Source organism: Scatophagus argus, chromosome 2 (genome assembly GCF_020382885.2).
Source record: "Scatophagus argus isolate fScaArg1 chromosome 2, fScaArg1.pri, whole genome shotgun sequence".
Classification (NCBI taxonomy): Eukaryota; Metazoa; Chordata; class Actinopteri; family Scatophagidae; genus Scatophagus; species Scatophagus argus.
In genome coordinates this window covers 3,657,883-3,670,157 of record NC_058494.1, presented here as the reverse complement: position 1 = coordinate 3,670,157, position 12,275 = coordinate 3,657,883, and the positions used below count along the sequence as shown (strand labels likewise).

Here is a 12,275-nt window from a genome sequence, read left to right as displayed (position 1 = left end):
TGTATTATACTGTTGTGTTGTCAAATACCTCTCTAAATGTTATTTCAATTATGAAACAAGTTTTGCTCAAACACATCTGGAAAGTTTATTAACCACAATCATCCAACTCACACTGAACAGAGCTCACAAACAAACACTTTCAAATGAAAAAGAAAGGAAACACAGGTTTGCTTAAGCTGCTGAGTCACAACAATGAACACAGATATAGTATTTCTAGCCACTGGTTCCAGTCTACATGAACGCTAACAGCGTTCAACTCTGATGCTCGTCTACCGTTGGTCCCGACGTTCACGCGGTGTGAACAGATTACCCATGCATGACAAAAAGTACTAAGAGCTACAGAAGGAACCTCTAAATGCGCTGCTGTGCGGCAGTCACATCGGAACAGTGGACATGTAAAAGAAAGCAAAAGCAAACACGCAAGAAAAGCACGTTTGGAGGGAACAGTCCATACATTGATGGACAAATAAATAGTACATTACAGGATCTGTAACATTCAAGGAGCATGTTGAGTATTCTGGACGCAAAACATAAAAATAGTATTACATATTTTCATTATGCTGTTCACAGAATAATTTACAGATTAGAGTCTTTAGTCAAATGCTTTTAAGCTTTGTGTTTATCAGTGAATGTGGTCCAAAAGGGATGGATGTAAATGGTTAAAAAAAAAAAAAATCCAAAACTGAATGCAGGCTTTTGCACCAAAGGAATTACATTTAAAAGGATGGATGCAAAAAAAAAAAAAAGAATGATTTTTTTTTTTTTTTTTCAATTTGGTCAACACAAAATAAAATATGCCTTGTCCGAGTCTCAGAAAGCAATGCAAACATTTACAAGATTACAATCAGTAGCTTTATAAAGTGACATTAATTATTACCATACAGCGATGGCTCTCAAACTAAATGATGGTAAGATATATACGCAAAAACCGCAGCGGGTAGAAGGGCTCCCTAATGGTGGCTTACACACGAGAAGATAGATTACAAAAAAGAATACCTGAAAGTCAGGGATTGTAATAAAACCAAGAGTTCATATCTTGCACCTCAAAGCACTGAGGTTTTGATTGTGTACTGCAATATCTCTTATTGCGGCAAGGTACAAGCAAGCCTCTATATTCGCACTAGTAGAAAACAAGCATGAATTTAGATTCTCAAAGTTCTGGCTAAATGACAAAACAAATATTTGAATCATGATTATCAATCAAAACAAACTTAAAAAAAAACAAAAACTTAACAGATAAAATTTTTTTCTTATTTTCTTGTCACTTCACACACACCAATAAAAATCATTTATTTCTCTAAATACATAAGTTAACATTCAAATGTGACTTAACACTTCAAGCAGTAGCGTAATCAAACTGATGTGGGAGGAGGGATGTGTGAAACATCACTGCCAGCATTTGTCCACATGGGACAGCTGGCAAATACTATAGCAGCATAGGTTTCAGCCCCATTTGTTGATTATTTACTAAATGAAATACAATGTCATTTTTTTTTTTTTTTTTTTTTTTTAAAACAGCCTCTCAGCTTTGACTGATGTCCTGTAATAAGCTATGGCTTACTGCTGGGTTGGTGTATTTACAGCTGAAGTTTCTGGGGGATGTATGAGGACATTTTATACTGAAATTATGGGATAGGAATCACACAAATATTCAAAATACAAGCTTTTTATTAATAACCCTGGCCCTGACGTGATTTCTGTAAAGGATCTTTGCTGGTGAAAGGCCTGTCACATTAAACAATTTAATAGTTGACTCCTGGAAATTAATTTACGTTACAAAAATAACTTTAAATTTGTGTGCTTTTCTCCTCTGAGTGGATATTTTTTGACAGTGTGCGCCACACAACAGCATTATTTGGTAATTTGTCAGGGGTTTTGGAAAATGGCAGAAAACACAGAATATGATACATCTGTGTGTAACAAATGAACCTTGTGTGGGTTAAGGCAGGATGCTGTGTTGTGTACATGGTGGCTTCTCATAGCATAGCAACAATCCTTTGACTTCATGCATTGTTGTGGGAAACTATTTTAGAGGACCTGTCAATTTGCCATGAGCACTCACAGTGTATTAGGTGTGGTCGTAGGTGAAGTTTGGGAAAATAGTTCACATCTTTAAAAAAAAACCAAAACAAAACAAAAAAAAAAACTACTGGCCCTGAGGAGAATCCAGATTATGTTGGTTTTTTTATTTCCCACTTTCCTTTCAGAAATTCGGAGCTGCTGAGTGTGCTGGACGCAGTTTGTAGATAAATAAATTTAACCTCTCTCTCTCTTTAATGGGGCGTTTCTGAGAGGATGATGCTGATTTCAGTGCAACATACCACATTGCAGAGCAAGCAGCTAGCTAGCACAACAACATAGCTACCACCGACATTTGCAATATAACTACCATAAAGGTACATTAGATTACACGAGTACAAGAGGTGTTACAATCCTACTTAATATACTCAGCACCGCCTTGCATTTCTAAGCACATCACTCACTGATAATCACCACGACAATTACAGAAATCTGTCACTTCATCATTATGCTGCCAGACTCACTTGTCTTTTCCAATGCTCAGTACCACACAGACACAAGTTGTGACATACTGAGATGATTATCGGCTGTGGCGTGACGGCGTATTTCAGAGCTCCAGTCATCCTCTAAGAGCACTATTATCGAGACATTCAGCCCCAAAGTGACTCATTTGCTTCGGTGCAAATGGGTGACAGTCCCTAAATCTTACGACATGACTCCAGAAATGAAAGAATTTTGGAAATGGTTCAGTTTTCTCTCTTTCAAAGTCTTCCATGATCCTAGGAGATTGAACAGGAGAGAGAGAGTGAACAAGAATGAAGTTCTCAGTGGTAACCCCTGCTACTTCAAGAGCCACCTCTGCAGGGAGGCTGAGACGGTGCCTCTCTACAGTGAAAGCGAAGCAGTACCGGCTTTGGAAAAGGTCATGCAGGAGAACCAAGCAACAATAACTGTATGAAAATACTAAATGAAAGTACCAGAGTTCATATTCCCTGAACTTTGACATTTCTTTCCCTGACTCTGGGATTTTGCTGTTTTGCTGAGGCTGTCCGTCCCCTTACGTGCTCCGGTAGGTCTTGATAATGTCTTTGATCTGTCTTCTGCAGATGGGACAGCAGGCGTTGGACATCTTCTTCAGTTTGAGGCCGCAGGTGTAGCACAGACACATGTGTCCACAGGCATAGATGACCGTGTCCACCATGTTCTCGTAACAGATGGAGCACTCGTCAGACCAAGGTCCACGGCCTGATGGGAACGTAGGTGACTTGGGGAGGCTGACTGGGGAGTTTGGAGTCGTTCCTGTAATGTTAAGTAAGGAGATATGAGAGAGGATGAGAAACCAGACACAAGTGAAAGTGATATCACATGCTTACTTGCTTTGCAAATATAATGAAATGATGGTGGCAGACAAAATGTGGTTATCTTAGTTACTGTAAAAGGGGATGTTTAAAAAATAAAACAGTGAATGTCAGGACTAAGGAGAAAACAATTCAAAACAAGTCGTACGTTGTTTTATTCACACATAGTAGAAAGCAATGGACCAATCAGAGCTTTGTAGGTCGGATTAATAAGGACAACATCTTCCTTCATATGTTGGCCAGATCATTTGCTGCCAGCTCCAATCAGTCAGGGGCCAGTGACATAGCTATTCTGCCAGCATACTTTTCAGTGCATTTCAGTAGACTTTTAGTACATTTAAGATACAGATACTCCATCAAACAAGAAATTACACACAACATCCAGCTGAGTCTATGAGGTGAAACAAAATGGCAATTCAGTTGGATTATCTATTTAAATACAACTGTGTGTAGGAAGTTTTGTATTAAGTTTGTGTCTTCAGCTATCTCTAAATGAGACACTGCATTAGAACTATTTACATAACAGTGCCATGTGACATAACACATGGTGAACATTTTCCTACATCCAGCTGCAGCAGCAGTGGGACCATGAAGCCCTGGCCGTTGTTCCTAACTGTCGCAGGATGACATCTGCTCACTTTCCCATAATGGCTTCCACTCGGTCCCCTGTGGGGTGACTGATTCTCTGCTTCTGTAGTAGCATCTCTCTATCTGGGTGTACCTACCCCCTGCTGAGCTGCAGTGAGCCGCAGAGCACAGGCCTCCGTTCAGCACCGGATCAGAACTGCCGCTGCCCAGGGCGCTGGGGGTGTGAGGAGAGGAGGAGGGCGAGCTGGGGTTCGATGTGGTCCGTGGATCCCTGAGATGAGTGGAACCTGGTCACAGCAGATTAAAGTACAGGATTAGATGTTAACCTTTAATCAGAAGAAGTAGGATTACTCCAGTGACCAGCTAAAATAAATGTAGCGGAATGTTTTTTTCCAGTGAATGATTACTGGATAGTAATCTTTGATGATCGTCAAAATACAGACTGACACAGGATGTAACAAAAAGTTTACATAAAATGGCATAACTGCAGAAGAAATTAGAGCAAATATGTCTCGTGGATGGCTGTTTTTTTTCTTTCCTCGTTTTCTGTTTTTTCCTTTGCGTCTGTTTTGGTCGACAGCAGTAGAGACAATAAACTCAAGCAGGATTCACTTTTCCTCCTCCATCTAGGCACAGCATTTAAAGTCATGAGAGCACAGAGTGAGCACTCCAATCTGACAGAGCAGTCAGTTTTAGAAGAACAAATAGATTCATAGCTGAAGAGAAGAGTGTTTCTGCCGTTTTAGTTTTTGGAAAGGGTATATCAAAACAGAGTTGGTGTCTTCCATTCTTTCCACATCCTATATTTACATGACGGACGGGGAAACAAATGGGAATTCCAAGAACAAGTTTAGGGAACACATGTTGAAATGCCAAAGATGCCTATAAAGTCAGGTCCAGCTGTTAGAGGCTGCCGAATGTTTGTCACGACAGACTGAATTCAAGGTCATTAACATAACACAAGTTGAACGTTTGACTTTCAAGCTGTACTTCTAAATATTTATGTGTTAACAATGGATCAGATGACCTTGTGTAACGTGAAAGTGGTTGCTCTTTGTGACGAACCCACAGAGAATCATTAGCAGCAGCTCTCAGGACCTTTTTAGTCTCTTTTAGTGCGTCGTTTTGGTTGGAAACAAATGTGGCTCTCATCAGTTTTGTTTCTACATGCAACATGCAGTTGTTCCTACCTTTGTAGAACCTAAACAGCCTTTTGCCTCCTCTTAGCAGTTAATGAAGACCAAAACGGAGCTACAAGTATCGTCAGTGTTAAACTAAAGACCTCAAATGCATGCAAACACATTAACTATAGCAGCTTTGTATTGTGATAATCTGTTAAAACTAAAAATAAATAAATACAGCTTTAACTATTCCATATACAAAAGCAATTTTCCTGTTCCTTCCTAAAGGCCATGTCTAATTACACTATCTTATAGTATGCACTCTCATTTCAAATAACTTAAATAGTTTACCATCACAGCTGGTGCAGAGACACCAAAATATCTGACAAATTAATATGCAAATTAGCTGTCTTGCAGAGCAAGCATGTAATCATCTGCAAAGAATTTCCATCCAATGCTTTGCTGCCTGTCAACATAAATGCGGATTACTTTAATTAGCCCACCTTCCCTGCAGCTCGCCATCAAAAATAGCACACCAACAACTGCATCTGAAATGAGCTGCTGCACACACCTAAGATATTTACCCATCCTATTTCAGGATCTGTGTTTTTCAAAAAGCATCACTCCACTGTGTTGAGTCTTACTGAAGAACATTTCATGATGTGTCTGTGAAACGACAGTCATATGCTGTGGCAGAGTCCCTGTCAACACTGACCAGTAACATCGCAATGACAGCCGCACATTAAGAAATGTCCCAGCATGCCGTCCTGTCCCTGCATCTCTCTGCACCAGCAGCCAGCCCGGGGCCAGCAGACAGGGGCCTGTTTTGCTCGTGGGCCAAGCCAATAATGGGTCATTGGAATTCAGAGAACCTGTCCTATAAACCGCCGTAAGTGCCATAAACAGCAGCACTGTTTTGTCACAGTTGGTGAGGTGTCAGGTCATTGCTGCTCATGACTCTGTATCAGGATCTGTCTCATGTGGAGGTTTTTGGGGAGGTGGGGTGGGTGTTAGTCAAGAATATCTATTGTTTGCATACCGGGGGTTGCCCTGGTGCTCCCAGGCCCCAAGTGTGTATGTGTGTATGATTTGTACTCTATATACAGTGTGTAACATGATGTAACAGGTCACAGAGAGGACCATAAGCTAATACATTTTTAGCAGGGGACGTCCCAGGCAGAGTGACACTCCTTTATCCAGGCAGTGAGATCCACTCTACCCACTGTCTGTGTATAGCTACAACAACAAGCATACACTTATCACTGATATGTTGCTACTCACAATATGCTGTCTCTACTGTAATCTGCATAGCTGTGAAAGGCATTCAAAATGCATTCCAAATTATCCCGTCTACTTTATAATTTTCACATTAAATTTGATTTATGTCAGTGAACCTATTTAACCTATCTAAATATCTTTGGTCCTGCTCAAAAGAAAACAACAGGGTATAAACTTGAGTCTGACTGGACGTATGGGTCAAATTAACACTCACTCAAGTAATTACCGAAATCTTGCAAAGTGGGAGACTCACTGGAAAATATGTTAAGTGGGGCAACAAGTAATGACACAATCATACAGACTGAACCAAAGCTCCAGGGTCAGGGTCAAAGGAGAATCAGGTTGTGCTGTGGTGAATGTTTACAACGGACAGTTTGATTGAAGTTGTACCAGAATGCAGTCTCTTCAGTTCATTTTGCATTGTTGCATACTTGTGGCACCTATTGGACCTATGTTTACTATTATCACCATGTTTTCTGATTCTAACAGCCACTTTAGAGAAGGGATTGTTATTATAACTGATAGAACTGATTGGTGCAAACAAGTCTTTAGTCTTTAGCCTAGTCTAGCAGTCTCGAGGGTAGCATTTTACTGGAAGTGCTGAGAAGGGTCAGTTATTTCTTTGCTATCCTAAAATAGCTAATTTGAAATGCAACGATGTGTACAAATCCACACCGGATTGGAAACTGGTGGCAATTCAGGCACATGATATGGTTATACACTAGCCACTTTTGTTTTCTTTTCTGAAGAGCTGAATGATGCTTACATCTTGGTAGATTTCTAACTTTTAACATCAAAACTACTAACTGTATAAGCTGCGGAAGTGGAAGCTATTCTGTGAACAAAAAAAAAATAAAGGTATACATGCTTGGAACAACCAAAGTCATCAGACCTGTCTAAAGGTCTTCCAGTTAGACAAATGACTGCAACTGATACATAAAGTTGGCCTGATTGTTTGAGTGTTTTGAAAAGTCACAAAATTTGATGGGATGCCTCTAGTGGAAGACTGCTGAATGACAAGCACTTGGTTTGAGGCTTACTGAGGCCTTAAATGTGCACTGAAAAAGGAAAGCAACGCAGCTAGAGATAACCCCAGCGACTAGATGCACAACACGTGAACTATATTGGGATAGAAAGGTTCCCAATCAACCCATCGTGCTCTGAATGCTGATCAGTTAATGGCTGTCGCTGCTACCAGGTGCTGCTGGAGTTGTCATGTTTCACTTTTATCAGATTACTCCTGCATGATCACCCTGCAGTCCTGCAGATTGAGTGGTCCCCCTGTGGAACTGAATCTTCTTTCTCTCCATGTCCCTCCCCTACCTCTCTCTGCCCATCTCTCCTTGTTAATCCCCCTGGCACGCGGGCACCTCCCATCCCAGGCAGCTGAGGCAGGATCTGTGGTGCCCAGCCCTGATCCCGCCTGTTCACCACTAGATTAAACCGACCTGTGTGAACAGCTGTGAGAGCCACTCTGTGGCCACATCTCTGCTGCTATCTTCTTCCATCCATCCATCCAGTCATCCATCTTTAGCACGTACGGGTACATCTATGCTGAGAGGCTCCTCCTTTAAAGCACGGGAGGTATGCAGAGCATGTGATGAAGGAGGTGGGTGGAGCAGGGGCTGAGGGGTACAGAGGAGGACGGTGGAGGCCAGGGCTTGGGGGCCTAGTGTGCCTTTGTGTGTATAAGGATCACCCCTAGTAGCCTTCAGATACAATACAAACTGAGGGGAGGAACGAAAAACTTTGAAAAAAAGAAAGGAGGGGAGAATAGAAACCCACGCAAATAGTTTACATTAACATGTCCTTGGTGAAATGCTATCCCCAAACACAAACAGTTTCAAAATGGGCGGCCATTAATTTAACTGACGTGAATCTCTTGTTCTGAGGCACTATCGGGACAAATGAGCACTTAGGCTCAGTTTCTTTTTTGTGGGAGCTTAGATCGGATGAGAGGTAAGCAGCTCAGAAGGTAGTGGTTTAAGGTCATGGCTCACGCAGCCACATAAAATGTTAGTAGTCTCTCTTTTCTGTGGTGGAGATATTATCTTAAGAGACAAAAGAGCTCTTTTGGAGGGAGGACACAGTCATGCATCCCTGAGCGGGTCATCTCTTTATCAATGTGTGTGCTATATGTATGCATATGTTCGACTGCATGTATACATGGATACATGCAAGAAGTATGCCTAGAAAGACAGAGGGTTGACAATTAAAGCATTTGTCTTTGTAGGATTAGAAAGTGCCATATTTAATCTAATCAGGAGCAACTTCCCTCACACTGAATTTTATCCTTGACCTGTAGCAGCAGAAAATGCCAACCCTCTGCAAACCACTGCACCAACAATCAGCAAAACCAGCATTATCACAATAACAATATTCAGCAGCTGAGGTATGAAAGATGGCCTGTCTCTTTTGTAAGGGGTGCCACCATATTGCAGAAAAAAATGGCTCTTGCATTTCACTGATTTAGCCAATATGCAACAATAATGATAATAATAATAATCATCATCACAGCACATCATACTGCCCATCTGCAGAGGAGAGGATCTAAAAGATGTTGATACAGTCATCGAGGATTCCTTTACAGTAGTACTATGCATTCACTAATTATACTTTACAAAGAACTGCAAGGGATTTGCTGACTTCTTAGCCCTGGTTTGTGCCTCTCAGGCTACTGCTCTTCCTCCAATGACTGGAAGTTGTACCTGCAGCCTGAGACAAAGATATGTATACACTACACAGGGCTGTAAAAAATACTCCAACCTTCTTTACATGTTTCTAAAAAACATAATGTGTCTCTGTCATTATTCATAGTCCCTATTCTCTTCTAAGGCAGGAAAGAACAGATGCATATACAATAGTTACCTTAATGCTAGACAATATAATATGGCAATTTTCACTTAATTGCACAGTAATTCATATTATGTTATTAATCAACAGACTCAAAGAAAGTGAACCGTGCACATGACAGAATAAGGAAATCACTGGAGGAGCACACAGTCCTAAAGGACCACGTCATAGCATGCTAACCTTAATGCTTAATTATAGATGACAAATGAGCCTGTTGTGTACGTGTATGGGCTTATGTGAATGTCAGCGTGTGTGTTTGTGTGTCAGACACTGCAGCAGGGGTACATGAGTGCATGCTGGGGTGACAGAAACAAAGAGGTGAGGAGCACAAAAATAATAAGGAAAACAAAACAAACAAACAAAAAAAAATGGAAAGAGAAAAGAAGAGAAGAAGACACCAGTGAGGATGACAGAAGTTGAGAAGAGGAGGCGAAATGAGCGTGACAGCTGCAGTGTATGAGGATGTGGGTGGTGAGACATTTCACTTGAGCATGAGCGCGCTGACATTTTAATGGAATCTATAATACATGCGAAGTGGGTCACTGGATGGGCATCCTATTTCCACACCACGAGGCACAAGGTTCCCTCAATATCTCTCTCAAAGTTCAACTGTCAGCTGCTTTGTTTTCAGGGTTGTTTTTCTTGGTATATTTGCATTAATCAGAGATATACAAAGAACTGTATATGACACGTCCCGGCATGGACAGCTTAGAAAACACAATTTTGACAATTTTTATGTATGTCAGATTAAACCACCCAAATGCTTCCAGTGTGGCTCTAATGATGGCAGCTGCTCATTCAGCCAGCCTGTCAGACCAGCACTTTTCTGTCTACTTCACCTGTAATTTAGTTAATGCTAACATAATACTATGCAGGATTTTCCTAAAAAAAAAAAAAAAAAAAAGAAACAGCTGGGTTACTGTAAGTATCTGTGCTGTTCAAAAACAGACATTTTAATTTAAAATAACAAATATTACTTCCACTATCACTACTAATAAAAGAACTACTGCAGTATCGATTTCATCCGCCATCATTACCCTGTCCAAGCACTCCTGGCTAACCTGAGCTACCCTGGTGCGCCCACTCCTATTAGAAAGGTCCATTACTTCATGCTTTGTTTGAAGGGGCCTCTGTGACGACTGCTTTATCTTGCCATCCTGAAGATCAGAAGCCCACTGGGACTGCCACGCTTTCAAGTTTAACATCCCTCACTCGGACTAGAGAAGACATGGCACGAATTTACCTTAACTGAAAGCTAAATTGCCTTCCAGTCCACACAAAGCAATAGATCAAGAGTTGTAAAGGCGAGATAAGAGACGCTTCCTAATTGAAAGCAGCTGGAATGTAAAGATGATTCACACCTCAGTGGGAATTCCAAGATCTGCTCTGATAACGAGATGTGCCTCTGTCCGGTCTCATTGTTCTGCTATTCCTGTTTTGTAGCACTGCCAAGGCTCTCTGGTTTCACTAAGTGATTGTTAGAAATGCACATAGAAAAACCAGGTGGTCTGTTATGCACGGCTGCCAAGCCAAAATGTAATTTAACAGTAAAGTAGGTGATCGCTTGGTGCGATAACACAGGAAAAGAATCCAAAGTGCTCACTGTGGCATCAAGACAATTTTCTTTTTTCAAGTTGAAAAGGAGATTGTGGAATACATTTCTGATATTTTGGCATTCACTAAATTGATTAGCGATATTCTCCCTGCACGCCAGCCACTACATTTTGAAGCTCACTGTGATTTGGACTGACATGACTGTCATGGTTACTTTGCTGTCAGTTGATATTAAGTGGGTCAAACTAACAGGGCTTTGGTCCAAAGTCAACATGGTGAATCTCCTGTGTAATATGCAAGGGACAGTCCTGGAACATCGCATTTCAAGTCTTTTGACGAGAGAACGATTTAGGCCTTATCTGCAGCTTCTCACTCTTGCATGTCTGGTTAAAGCGGACGCTGTTTTCTCCTCTAACATCTTTTAACCTCTGCTTCCTTTTCCGCTCCTGTCACTGAAGAAAAGCAGGATGTATTTATAGATGCTTTTTCCTCCACAGACAAACAGTTGTGACACCTTTGAAAGACCAACGCTGTTTTGTTATGCCTCTTAAGAGCTGCTTTGGTAGAAAACAGCATCCACTGCCGAACATGCCTATTTGTATTATAAAGCTGACAAAGATGTTGCCTTTTTACGGTCAACCCTTTGGTATCACTGGGTGACTATATATACAAAAAAAACATGTTATTAAAAATATATATGTTTTTTAAGAAGAAATTTGTGTGATGTCATTGAAATAGGATTTTGCTGACTTTCTTTGGAGGGTGTGGGAACAAATTCCCTTAAGAGTGTCATTCATAAAGATAGCCTGTAGCAGAGCTCACATCCACTTGTCATACTTTGAGTACAGCGCTGCCCCTACCACCCCCAGCACACACACACACACACACACAGAGCTGCCTGCACCTCCTTGGGAAGGCAATATGCTTGGCCAGAACTGCCACACGCCTTTCTCACTCCACCTTTCATTATCAGCATTTAGAAAGGGTAAACAAACCTCAGGTGTCCCAGCACACAACTGGCAGACAAAGTGTCCACCCCGCTGAGACATCTTGTCATCCCTGCTGTGCGCAGGTCACAGCCCCCACTCCTGCAGCCTCCCTCCACCTCTCTTCACTCGCTTCCTGTTTGTCCATTTTCCTGGGCCATGACAGAGCATCTACTTTTCTTGGTAATTTTGTGAACGTGTATAGATGCTTCCTGTCTCAAGACATCTGCTGTAAATATTGTGACAAACAAAGTGACAAACTGCCTTCCCTAACTCTTGACCCTTTGGTCTTGTTCACGACCGCAGCTCTAATTTCTAAACAGGGAGAGGTGGTTTGCCTCCATTGGCATACTGTCAGGGCAACCAACACTTTGCACAAATAGATTTCAACCCCAGGGAGTAATTGAATTAAGCACAGAGCTTGAAGGTCTAACTGGTGGTGTGCTCAGCCAAATCAAGATCAATATCCTGATCTGTAAGTCCCTGACCCTGGATACATCACTGGGCTACAAGGATGC

General features: G+C 41.4%; 1 protein-coding gene across 4 annotated transcripts in view; it reads right to left on the bottom strand.

Moving 5' to 3' along the window:
* Nucleotides 1-60: 60 nt before the first annotated feature.
* Nucleotides 61-12,275, bottom strand: part of neurl1aa (neuralized E3 ubiquitin protein ligase 1Aa) — a 37,205-nt gene continuing 24,990 nt past the window's right edge. For all 4 annotated transcript variants that reach the window (XM_046401560.1, XM_046401531.1, XM_046401540.1 and 1 more), the window contains 2 exons: nucleotides 4,103-4,252; nucleotides 61-3,318 (listed from right to left, as the gene is read on the bottom strand). In XM_046401560.1, coding sequence (XP_046257516.1) covers nucleotides 3,077-3,318; nucleotides 4,103-4,252 — 392 coding nt within the window. In that variant the 3' untranslated portion in view covers nucleotides 61-3,076. The remainder of the gene's footprint in view (nucleotides 3,319-4,102; nucleotides 4,253-12,275) is intronic.